Source organism: Aethina tumida, chromosome 6 (genome assembly GCF_024364675.1).
Source record: "Aethina tumida isolate Nest 87 chromosome 6, icAetTumi1.1, whole genome shotgun sequence".
Taxonomy (NCBI): Eukaryota; Metazoa; Arthropoda; class Insecta; order Coleoptera; family Nitidulidae; genus Aethina; species Aethina tumida.
In genome coordinates this window covers 5,832,279-5,845,567 of record NC_065440.1, presented here as the reverse complement: position 1 = coordinate 5,845,567, position 13,289 = coordinate 5,832,279, and the positions used below count along the sequence as shown (strand labels likewise).

At 35.7% G+C, this 13,289-nt stretch overlaps 1 protein-coding gene across 1 annotated transcript; it reads left to right on the top strand.

Annotated features, from left to right (window-relative positions):
• The first annotated feature begins 2,706 nt into the window (after window positions 1-2,706).
• LOC126265971 (histone-lysine N-methyltransferase, H3 lysine-79 specific-like) lies at window positions 2,707-4,044 on the top strand. Its single transcript, XM_049969084.1, has one exon. It carries the CDS (start codon window positions 2,707-2,709, stop codon window positions 4,042-4,044), a length of 1,338 nt encoding a protein of 445 aa, XP_049825041.1.
• Window positions 4,045-13,289: the final 9,245 nt, after the last annotated feature.

The window sequence follows — 13,289 nt, the reverse complement described above, 5'->3', positions numbered from 1 at the left end:
CCAATTGTCAAACAATTAGGTGTCGTATGAAACGCGGTGATCCTGACAGTTATGCCAAGCCAAGCCAAGACTACACAGCTTCCCTGACGGAGCTTAACTGTCCGCCCTCTCAGGTCTCCTCTACCGTCACCCTCGGTTCTAGTACCATGCCGTGCTTAGCACTTTCGCTGATTCCACCCAAGTACTATATGTATGCAACCCATAGTACTACTTGCGTTTCACATGAACCCTCCGACACGACTATTCTGACAAGTCACACGTCCTCGTATGATTTTCCTGCAAATTAAGTTCAAACAGTAACAGTTCATTCGACTTTTCCTGACTAATATCAGACTATCGTTAGTTTTATCAACCTTTCAAATCAAATGCATAAAAGTTTGCCCCAATGCGGGTTAAATCTACGATATTTTCGAATGTAAGACTAGAGTTTATCTATGGACATGAAAACCTCAAGATCTGCACCACTTAACCAGGACTAGTCTCATCATAACTTAACCAGCGATGCTCTCTCTCTCTCAACAGAAATTATCATTTATCCAGCGATAAAATCTCTTCGTCACTTAACCAGCGACGGCTCTCAACAAAGTTTTCTGGCATTTTCTTTATGCGGTCATGAGCATATTTATAAGTACGATTTGAGTTAAGACTTTTTAAATTGTTTCTATCTCCATCTAATACTTGAATTATTTTAAAAGAGCCTTTGTATTTTGGTTCAAATTTCGTTTGTTTTTGTTCCCCATTTTGTAAGAGTGCTTCTAAAATACTAAATAAACATCTGTTACACTCATAAAATACTTATTACATGTTTTACAATTAACTCTTTCCCAAAACAAGACAACCGATTCCATCCAACACAGGCACTGTTTAGATCGATTTCAAAATATTCAAATATGAACATAATAATTCAAATGCCTTTGTTTATATTCCCAAGTAAACACATGAACCATCGTCTAAACAATGATGATCTGCACACAACGTACCTTTACATTAAATAATGATATTTTTAAAAATTTTGTTAAAGAGCAAAATTTCAGTATTCTTTTAGATCATTCACATTGAAAATCTCTATCTGATCTAATGTTCTGATCTAAATCTGGTTACAAGGTTATTCGCAAAATCATTTTTCTTTACATTTGACTGAATTTGTGTTTCATATTAATCAATTATATTTTAAACACTCGACATCTGTTTCTAATGAACTAAACAATAAAAATTGTTGTTTATTATTTAACGAAATATGTTATGTTCTGGATTACATTTCACAAAAAAAAGAATTTTGTGGTTTCGAAGACTTTGATCATCTAGACGGGTTATCACCTAATAGGAAAGAAGTTATAGCACACTATAAAGGTGCACTTCCCATAAATTAAATTATTAAGGATATACCATTTGCGACCAAGGTAGCATAAATAAGTCTGCTTCAATAGTATACTTCTTTATCTTATAAAAGTTCCCCTTCTGAAACATATTTTCTAATTAATAATAGTCGCATTTATATAATTTTCGATGTTTCGCACATCAAACAGTAATCTTGCAAAATTTGAAAATATTATTCAGCTCATCAATTTTTTTTTTCAATGTCGGTTAGTATTCTAAGACTAAAGATCTTCCAATAAATTATCTAATGATGCCTCTTATACTGCTGACAGATAGCCTATTCCAGAAAAGCACATATAATCGTGATGTAAGCAAAGAGTACAACAAAACTCGGAGTCCTGTCTAACCTATAAGATGAATGAATCTTCACTATTACTTACTATTGGTTGGGTTTGTACGTGTGTGTGTTATTCTTGTCGTTGTTGTCGTAATTTTCATTTTTCTCACACAACAGAGTACGTCACCGTGATCCAGGCAAAAAATGCAACAAAAAAAAAAAACGAACAACATGAATGGGGTCTCACGTAATCTACAAGGTGAATCTCCAAAATCATCGCAGTCGTCGTTGTCTTCTTTTTAATCGACCGACTACTGAACGTAGGCAAGTCTATGTACGCTGCCTTCGTTGTACACGATGTTCGTAGTAAAAAACGGGGTCATATCTAACCGACAAGAAGAGGAATCTCCAGATAATTGGATTGGAATTTGTTTTAATTTTGACATTCATTCGTTCGTTCATCTTAATATTGTTAATGTCAATGTTAAAAAAAAGAGAAGAACAAACGCAACAACGGTCTCGTTTAACCAACGAAACGAATCCCCAAGCAAAGGCCCGAGTCTCGCAGATCCAACGTCGAAATGTTGGCCTTATGGAACTAAATAAAACCAACTAAATCCTGTCGTCGACCGATGGCCCCGCCCGGCATATAAGGTAGAACATGCGAAGATCGTGAAAAGATACGCATGTCGAAATCTAATGAGAGAGAACATCGTAATGGAAGTAGATGGAAAGACATACAGCAAAGCAATAAAGCAAGGGAGGATAAATTTTGGAAATTATGCGGCTAGAGGTAATTGTGTGCTTCAGATGCTGTGGATACGGCCACGTAGCGAAGCATTGTAGGAACGAACGGGAAGAAAGGTGCTACAGATGCGGAGGTAAACACAGCGGAGAATGTGAGAGCAGAGAAATGAGATGCGTTAATTGTGAAAGAGAGGGTAAAGAGTACAGGGGACACGGTGCAAGGGATTTCAACTGCAACACACTGCTACGGAGGCAAAAGAATAGCAGGATTTGGATTGATTATGGGGTCGAAAATTAAGTTTGTTATGATAAATGCGGGGAAGGGAAGGGAGGCGATGGACCTGTTTGTTAAGAAATTTAGGGATGATAAAATCGACGTAGGATTAGTACAAGAAGGGTATCACGGAGGAATCAAGGTAGAAGGGTACAATACATATAGAAGCAGAAATGGAAAAGTTGATATATTAATAAAAAGTACAGGAATTATATATAGAATGAATGAGAAATGGATCGGAAAAAGTGGGGTTATGATATGCTTGGACGGGGGAGGCACAAAAATATGGGTTCTGAACATTTTTGACGAGCCGCAAAGGACAGAAAGGGAAAGGGAAAGTAAATGGGACCAGGAGGTGAGAAAGATAATAGGAAAGGAAGGAATACATATCATAGCGGGGGATCTGAATGCAAAAAATGAGACATGGTGTGAGATGGTTAATAATGCAAGGGGGAGAAGACTACAGGATTGGATAATAGAAAATGGATACAACATAGTAGAAAGTGAAGGAGGTGAGCCAACTTTCAAGAATGCGATGGAAGAAAGCTGGATAGACCTAGTGATAGCAAGAGGCACGGAAATAGGAAAACTGAGGGTGTTACAGGAAGAAACCCTCAGCGACCACGAATATCTGAAATGGGAAGTAATGACTGACACAGAAAAGAAGAAGAAAAAGCAATACTGGGATGTAAAGAGAGCAAATTGGGAAGAATTCAGAAAAGAAATTAGAAAATGGATAGATAATGAAGAAGAACAATTGACAGAAAGAGTGAAACAAATGCAAACTTGGACAGTAAGAGCGTGCAAGAAAGCTTTAAAAATCAAGAAAGATAATAAGGAAAGACAGGAATGGTGGAATGCACAATTAGAGGAGAGAAGGAGAAGAACGAGAAATAAAAGAAGAGAGTATCAAAACGAAAGAGAGAGGACACAAAGAGAGGTGAAGAAAAGAGAATTCCTAACAGAACTCAAAGGATTTAGAAAAGAGATAAAAGAAGCTAAACTGAAACAAATTGAAAAAGAACTAGAGGAATTTAAAGAAGATCCATGGGGGAAAGCTTACAAATTAGTAAAGAAAAATAGGAAAGCAATAATAGAAATAGAAACGGGGGACGAGGAGGAATCGAAAGAAGACAGAGAAAAAGGGTTAGTGAAGAAATACTTCCCAAAGAGAGTGATTAAAGAAGATTACCTAATTAGAGAAACAGAAGAAAGCACAGAAAATAGAAAGTTCACGAGAAATGAAATGAAAAGAGTAATCAAGAATATGAAAAAGGGTAAAGCAACAGGGGAGGATCGTATTCCAAATGAATGCCTGGAAATATTAGAGGAGGAGAAGGGAATGTTTAAATATTTACAACAGATGTAAGGAAGAAGGGATATTCCCGGAATATTGGAAAACAGCTAAATTGGTGTGGATACCCAAAAACAACGGGGGAGTGAGGCCGATCTCACTGCAGAGTGCTAGATAAACTAATAAATAGTAGGATAGGATACGAAATGGAAAGGAAAAATGCTTGGAATGACAAACAATACAGTTTTCGAGAAGGCGAAAGTACGGTAGACGCGGTGAGGGATATGATTGAGGACATAGAAACAGAGAAAGAGAACGGGAAACATGCAGTTGTGATTTTGTTGGACCTAGAAAATGCTTTCAACAAAGCCGAAAACAACAAAATACTAGAAGAATTAAACAAGGCCGGAATAGAAAATGACTTGGTAAAATTAGTAAAGGATTTTCTAGCAAACAGAAAGATAAAAGGAAAACACGATAGTTAAGATATGGAAAAGGGTTGTCCACAGGGGTCTAGTCTAGGACCGTCCCTGTGGATAACCCTAATGGAAAGCTGGTTTAGAGAGGTGAAGGAAAGAGAAGGATGTAAAAAAATAGCGTATGCGGACGATCAAGCCATCATAATCAGAGGGGCAAATATAAAAGAAATTGAGAGCAGATGGGAAAGGATAGAAAAGGAATGCAATGAATGGGCGAGAAAGTTAAACATGAAGTATAATGAAAGTAAAACGGAAGGTTGGTGGATACCAAACAAATAAGGATGCAGAGGACCAAGATTAAAATTAGGAGGAAGTAAGATAGAGATGAAGAACGAAGTAAACTATTTAGGGGTTTGGTTAGATAAAGAGATGAACTGGAATAAACATGTATTAGAAATGAGGGGGAAAACAAAAGAGATGGCGGGAAGGATATTCGAGTTGTGTAGAAGAAAATGGGGAAGTAGGCAGGAAGTAATGAAGAAGATATATGAGGGTGCGGTACTACCGATAGTGTTATATGGAGCGGAAATTTGTGGGGGAAAAGCTGGTAGCAGAAGGAATAAGAAAATATTAAAAAGTATAGAAAGACCATTTATCAAGGCAATAACAAAGGCGTATAACACAGCGCCAACAGTGGCAATGAATGTGTTAGCAGGGTGTCCACCGGTTGATATAAGAGCCAGAATTAGATATGAAATGAAGGAAAACGGATGGGTGAAAGAAAAGGCAGAAATTGGAAAGAGGATACATCCAGGAGAAATAATAAGAAATAAAATTCAGGAACAGGGGGGGAATAGACTGGAAATAGGGTGCGACGCTACCGTAAAAAATGGAGAAGCAGGTATTGGAATAGTAATGGAAGACATAAATGGTAGGGGTAATGGTTTTTCTATAAATCATTTATCATATCATTTGCTTATGTGTTAAAAATTTTAGTGTTCAAACAAACGAAACATGGAAAAACTTGATGACCTCGCACTTGAAAATGAACAACTTAAAAAACAACTTGCTGCAATTAAACGGGTTTTTAGTGAAAATCAAATTAAAAAATGAACAGCCAAAAAAGAATAAAGTGGTCAGTAAATGAAATTTCAAGTGCTATATCGATGTATGCTGCTGGCCCTAGAGCATATATACTTAATTTAAAAAGGGGTTTTCCATATCCGGCAGTCTCTACATTAAAAAATGGCTAGCAAAAATTAAGCTGAATCCATGGATTTTAAAAAATACTCTAAAAATTGCCCAGTTTGCCAACATGAGTGAAAAAGAGTGGATATGTACAATCGTATTTGATGAAATGAAAGTCCGAAAGGAGTACCAATACGACCAAGCCAATGACTGTGTAATAAAACCTTACGATTATGTACAAGTTGTTCTTATTAAAGGAATTTTAAATTCATGGAAGCAGCCAGTTTTTTATAATTTCGATTGTAAAATGACATCGGTTATCCTAATGGAAATTATTAAATTCGTGGAAGATTCTGGTATGAGTCAATGTTCTAATAAAAGTAACATAAATTCTTCATGAAGTTCGTTGTAGGTTTTCATGTTGTTGCCATTATGGTGTCGGATTTGGGAGGTTCAAATCGGGCGCTTCACAAGGAATTGAATATTTCAGAAACTAAACCATATTTTGAAAATCTCAATAGGAAAGAAAATATTTTTGTCCTAGCTGATGTCCCACATCTGGTAAAGCTGATTAGAAACAATTTGGTTGATCAAGGTTTTTTAATTGATGGTAAATCAATCAAAGGAAATCGTAGAACAGGATATAAATGCAACGTCGAGTTCAGATTTAAAAATCATTAATAAAATTACACTTAATCAACTCAATGTTGCTGGACCCCAAAGGCAAAGGGTGAAATATGCTACTAAATTGTTCTCGCACACCATGTCAAAAGCTATATCCAGATGTGGTACACTTCTGAAAATTGAATGGAATGTTCAAATTTTTTTAAATTGGTGCATCAATCTTATTAAATAATTTTAAATTTTTAATCAACTTGTAAACTTTATCGTAATAAACTTTTACGTAAAAAATTTTTTACGGCAACAGTAATGCATCTTATAGCACACTTACGCTAAATTAAACAATTTTTTATCTTTAAATTATAAAATAAGGCATAACAAGCATTTTTTACATTAGATTTTTTTAAACTGTGAAAATAAACACATTTCTGAGAATAATCGTATAAAATTAATATCTCCGTAATGCAAGTTACTCTACGCCTGCGTCATGCGCGCGGCCGATCTAAAACTGAACACGGCAGTATCCGGCACTGTAAAGTTGGTTCAGCGAAGTTAGAGGAGTGATGAAAAATAGTGGAGGGGAGATGATTGCCTATGCAGATGATCAGGTTATAATCGTAAGAGGAAAAAGTATCAGAGAAGTAGAAACAAAATGGTTGGGTATAGAGAGGGAATGCAGAAAGTGGGAAGAAGAGAGAGAATTAAAATACAATAATGAGAAAACCGAAGCACTATGGATACTGGTAAGGAGGGGAGGAAGAGAACCAAGAGTAAAGATGGGAGACAAGATCAAGTATAGTAATAGTATAAAATACTTGGGAGTGGAAATCGATGGAGGGATGAGATGGAGGGAGCATATAGGAAAAATCAGGGATAAGGCAAAAAACATAGGTGCGAAGGTATTCGGAAATGGGAGAAGGAAGTGGGGAAACAAACAGGTGGTTTTGAAGAAAATATACGAGGCGGCAGTAGTGCCGCTAATAATGTATGGAGCGGAGGTATGGGGAAAAGAGGCGGGTAAGAGCAAGATAAGGAAGATTTTGGACAGTGTGGAGAGACCGTTCCTGAGGGCTTTTACTAGTGCATACAGGACGACCTCCATAATAAGCAACATGAGGCAAACAGGATGGGTAAAAGTAGTGGGGGTAGGAAAAAGAATACACCCAGGATTAACAAGAAATAATGGGGAAGAAGAAAATGAAGAGGAATTAGAGAAAGTAGATGCATCAGTAAAAGAGAATAAGGAAGGAATAGGAATTTTAATAAAAAAAAGAAAAGGAAGAACAGAAAATAGAAAGATATGAGGGAGAGTTGAACATAGCAGAGATGGAGAAAATGGCTGTTCTAAATGGAATGGAGATTGCTAAGAGAATACTTGAAGAAAGACTGGAAACAAAGATAGTAATAAATACAGATAGGAAGGACATACTAAGGAAAATGGGGAGAGTTAAAGGGAGGAATCCAAGACTAGTGGAGATACAAAAAATTATTTTCGAAAGAAGAAATACTAAAGTCAAATAGATTAAAAGAAACAGTAATGAGGAAATGAAGAAAGTGGACGAGCTAGCAAAGCAGGGAAGGCAGGAAGAAGGAGAAAGGAAAATTCATAACAGTAGAATGCAGGGCACTATAAAGAAAGTAAGGCAGGAAAAAATCACGAGAAAATGGCAAGAGAGTTGGGATAGAGACGATAAAGAAAGATGGAGATATAATATATAGAAAGAAGTAAACAAAAAAGGAATAAAGACAGACAAACGGATAATGCAGGCAATCACAGAACATGGGAATTTTGAGGGGTACAAAAAGAGATTCGGTTTGAAAGAAACAAACGGAATATGTGAATGTGGCAGGAATGAAGAGGAGGATATAGAACACGTATGGTACTATCGACCGACTCCCCACCACATCGATGCGGTTCCCAAATGTGTTGTCAATTCAATGCGAACCTTTATAGCACAATCATCACGATCACGAATAAAATGAATTTAAACGAGGAAAAACGTTTAAATGAACAGGAAAAAAATATTTCTGAAATAGCTAGAGAGCTAAATATTTCGGTAAGAACTAAAATTGGGAGAATATGTTTATAAGTAATTTTGTAATGTTTTTGCTGTCGCCAATGTTGTATATCTTTGTTGATATCAAAGTTTGGGTGCGTTTTTTTGTTTTTCGGTTTGGTACAACAATTTTATTTTTATTATTTATTTTTTAAGGAACTATATATGTAGCGGAGGAAGAGAGCCTCTACATATAGTTCAGGGATAAACTGCATATTTTTAAAAAGATCTCGAGTTTAATGAATTTTATATGTAGCGAAGGAAGAGAATCTCTATATATAATTTAATCTTTTAGGTTTTCCATTATAATATAACATTTGTTATCAAGTATTTTAATTTTAAAAATGTATATTGCAAATGAATGTTCCATACAATAAAATAAATACAATTTTGTGATTATAAAATGAATTGTGAACTGGGAAACATTATGGCCGTTCTGCAAACCGACTTTCTGGGGTCTGAGATAGTTTAGATTTAGGAACGTTCCGAATACAAAATACACATATAGACATAAATATTATAATTATAATAAAAATTAAGTAGTATAAATAATTTTTAAAAAATCAATTGTAGATAAAAATATGTCAAAATAGTGAAAGTATAAAATAATTTTAAAAATTAGGTAACTCATAATTTAGTAATTCCATTTATTCATTTTTTTTTTTCAAATATCTATATATTTATAATATTACGTACAAAATCTATATATATATATATATATATATATATATATATATATATATATATGATAGATTAGCGACTGTTAATCTGTCTTTTTAGTTTGATTAAAACACTAAATTCACAATAATACGCTTTATTACAACAAACGTAGTTTAACCCTCGACATCTAAAGCTTGACTGCCTGGTTCTTTCTTAAGAACTGCCCCGAATATTAAATGTAAACAAATACTTCAGATTTGCTTATAAAACAAAACTAGTCTAAATAGATGTGAGCACGTCGCATCGGTCCATCGGTAAAGGTGATGACGTAAGCTAACACGGCCTTCCTGACATGTGGGGCGTCCTCGCACCTTCCGCAGTTTTGCAAAGATTCACCTGACACCGGTAATCTGTAAACATTATAACAGCAACACAAGCTCAAAATATATTCGAAGAACTAAGTCTAAACCTTATTTCATTTAACAAAATAGACTGTTATGTGGCACAGTTAACAACCACTAGAAGCTCAGAGGCGGCTCAACCATCAACAGGTCTGTTACACCCATGACTCTCAAGTGCTATCAAAAGATACCATATTCTAGCCAGGAGCTCAAAGGCGGTTCAACCACTACCAGGTCTATTACCCGCTTGTCTCACAGGCCCAGAACACAACAATCGAAGCCTGCAGAGCAGGGACCTTAAAAATAGCCTGCCGAGCAGGGACTTTTAAACATAGCCTGCAAAGTAGGGACCTTAAACATAGCCTGCCGAGCAGGGACCTTCATCATAGCCTACTAAGCAGGGACCTTCACATATAGCCTGATACACAGGGACCTTAAAGAGCCTACTAAGCAGGGACCTTTACACACATTAACACATCAATCTTATTAAATAAATCTATATCCATCATACCTTATAGAATTTCTGTATCTGGCCAGGTTCGTAACTGTTCATGCGCTGCTATTGTAGTTCTACCTCGGCTGCCAATCCTTCGGAGTGCGTACCTCTCATTAGGTAAACAATGCGTTACCTCAAAGGGTCCGTGATACTTTGGTTTCAATTTTCCTCTATTCGACAGCTAACAGCAACATCTAATCCTAACGAACTTGCTTCTGTATGTAGTTCGGTTGACAATTCCAGATCAAAAATGTTGAAAATCGGATAAGAAGTCAATTGTACATTTTCACATTTACATGTCCATTCAAAAGATTTTTCCTCACGTAACAGTGCAGATATCGGTGCTGTTAAAGTTGCAAAGTTTTTCACAAGATGTCTAAAATATCCAGCCAGTCCTTTTTTGATCACACCTAAATATTTCACAGATGTTTGGAAAAAGTTACATTTTTGTATATTTAAGGGCGTCAATGTCCTTTCTTAAGTTCTTAAGACATTCTTGAATGGGTCGAGCAGGGCACAACACATCATTAACATAAACAAACGTAATATCGTCTTTAAGTGGTCCAAGGGCTTTAACGATGGCGCTCTGATAATCTGATGGAGAGTTTATGAGATCAAACGGCATTCGGTTGTTCTTTTATTTCTTTCGTAACCCACTCGTCCATTCCTGACAAATTCAAGTCATATTCCTCAAATTCAATTTCTAAATCTTACAAGTCGAAACTGCGCTGCAGCCACACTTAAACCTTCTGCGCAGCCATCTTCAATGTTGTTTGAGAGGTTTGGGCGTTGGCCATTGTCGATAAAATTTCCATGTTTTGTTTTTGGAATCTGTTGTTACTTTCTTGCTGCTAGTCTCTCTCCGATGCACTTTCGGTAATGTTCACAACGTTCGGACTCACTGCGCGTTTCTGTCTTTCACCATTGTCTGTTCGTTCACAAAGAAACACAAAAAAAAAATATATTTTTTTAGGTCCTTTCTTCCGGAAATAATTCACGAGAAGATATCCCACTTCTGATGATAGATTAGCGACTGTTTTCTTTTTAGTTTGATTAAAACACTAAATTCACAATAATACGCTTTATTACAACAAACGTAGTTTAACCCTCGACATCTAAAGCTTGACTGCCTGGTTATTTCTTAAGAACTGCCCCGAATATTAAATGTAAACAAATACTTCAGATTTGCTTATAAAACAAAACTAGTCTAAATAGATGTGAGCACGTCGCATCGGTCCATCGGTGAAGGTGATGACGTAAGCTAACATATATATATATCTATATATTTGTATAATATTACGTACAAAATCTCAATTTAAATAAATAAAAAAGTACAAAATATGTGAAACGATGAATGAATAAAGATTATTATAACTAATATAGTATATATGTTTACTCAATAAATATCTTATATCTTAAATCTTATATATTTTTTACAATATTGATATTTAATTGATTTGTTTATTTATAAAAATATTAAATAATAGTAATTACAAAATTATATAACATGAAAACCTAATCTATATATTCATTTAATATCTACACTCGAGGCCTTTTAAACGGAACACCGCACGTCAATGGTATCATTTGGGTAAATATAAAAACCATATTTTTTTTTAAATAAAACGATTTTTTCCGTTCTCTTTTAGAGAGAAACTGCACGGCGATGGGTAAAAAATTATGAGGCGGAACACCGGGTAACCGCTCCGCCGCGGACGGGCCGGCCGCCTCTAGTAGGAGAAGTCCAAAGGAGGCAATTGGTAAATGCCGTTACTGCAAATCCGTTTACTTGCACGTCAAATTTTGCGGCAGAATTTGGCGTCAGTAACACAACGGTCAGGAGGGCATTACACCAAGAGGGGATACATAACCGTAGGCCAGCAAAGAAGGTACAACTTTCTAATGAAAATAAAGAGAAACGTCTAGAGTTTGTGGAGCAGTATCGTTATTTTGATTTTAGCACCACAATATTTTCAGATGAAAAATGTTTCAAATCGTCGGATCATGGGACGTTGCAACTTTGGCGAAGGAATGGCACTCGGTTTGATGAAAACCACATCTTACCGAGTAATCGTTCGGGAAGAATATCCGTAAATCTTTGGGGGTGGACGAGTGCTGCTGGTCCAGGGGAACATTCATTTCTTCCGCCTCGTGCCTGTTCCGACGATTACCCTCGTGGCGTTGGATGAAGTAATGTTGCCTACAATGCGCGCGGTGTATTCGGTAGAAGACATGCCTGTTATAAACTTTGTTGATGATAACTGCCCAACACACCGTGCGCAGGTTGCGAGGGAATAGTTACTTCAGCACCCTGAGGTAAATCGAATACCATGGCCCCCAAAATGTCCGGATCTAAATCCTATTGAGAACCTTTGGGAGCTCATGGTACAAAAATGGGAGAATCGGAATGAACGCACCTCCCAGGCCTTGCACAACCATTGCATGGAGGTCTGGGAGGAAACTAGAAGGCGGAACTACTGCGAGAATCTTGTTGCTTCTATGGGCCAGCGACTCCAAACAGTATACCCAATATTAATTTGATACTATTTATTTGTAAATATTTTGATTATTTTATTTAGTATATACAGTTATATGATATATCTGAAAAAACTATTTTCTGCGGTTGTTTTCAATTTGAATTGTTGATTTTTTGGTAATTGTACTATTTAGAAGTAATACACATGTTTGTGAGTTTTTGATAACCGATTTCAGCATAATGAAATGTATCCGCATTTGGTTATATATTCTGTTAATGTATGTTATATTGTTAATAACTATTATTTTATTCTTTTAATTTTAATCTACATAAAGAAATTAAGAACAAAATTGTCCATAAAATAAAGTTTTAAAAAAATAACTGGGTGTATTATTTCATAACATTTAAAATGTTTTAATACGCACTATTTTACATATCGTAAATACTTGGTTTTGTTATGAAGATAGTTAATTTTTATTTCTTGTATGTAATATTTTAAATATTTTTAAAATGTATCACATTAGCTCAAATACTAATTTAAATCATTTTTAAAAATATTTACTTAGTAAAAAATCAAAATAATATTAATCAAGATTAATTTAAGATTTGTTATTTAAATAATCGTTTTAAATATTGCAGTTATCATTACAAATTCAACAAAACATGGATGAAGTGGGTTCCTTTGGCAGGAGACTTTACGCGGTAATGGGTGCGAAAAGGCACAAATGGTTTATGGCCGAGAGGCTGGGCAACCAGATCCGCTGAGGATTGTAGTCATGTCCCTCATGAAGATCATATGGAACGGATCATATGGAAGAGAGATAGCTGCAGTTCGAGAGGCGACGGAAGTAGTAAAAGATATAATGGCTGAAAAAGATTGCAATGCCATAATATATACAGATAGGAGGGACATAATCAACAAATGTAGAAACACAAGAACAAAGGAAACTCAGATTATAGAAATACAGAGAATCGTAAAAGAACAGGGGGTCTACCACGAAC

Coding starts and splice junctions, on each gene's coding strand:
- LOC126265971 (XM_049969084.1), top strand. CDS start 2,707: ATGATAAATGCGGGGAAGGGAAGGGAGGCGATGGACCTGTTTGTTAAG.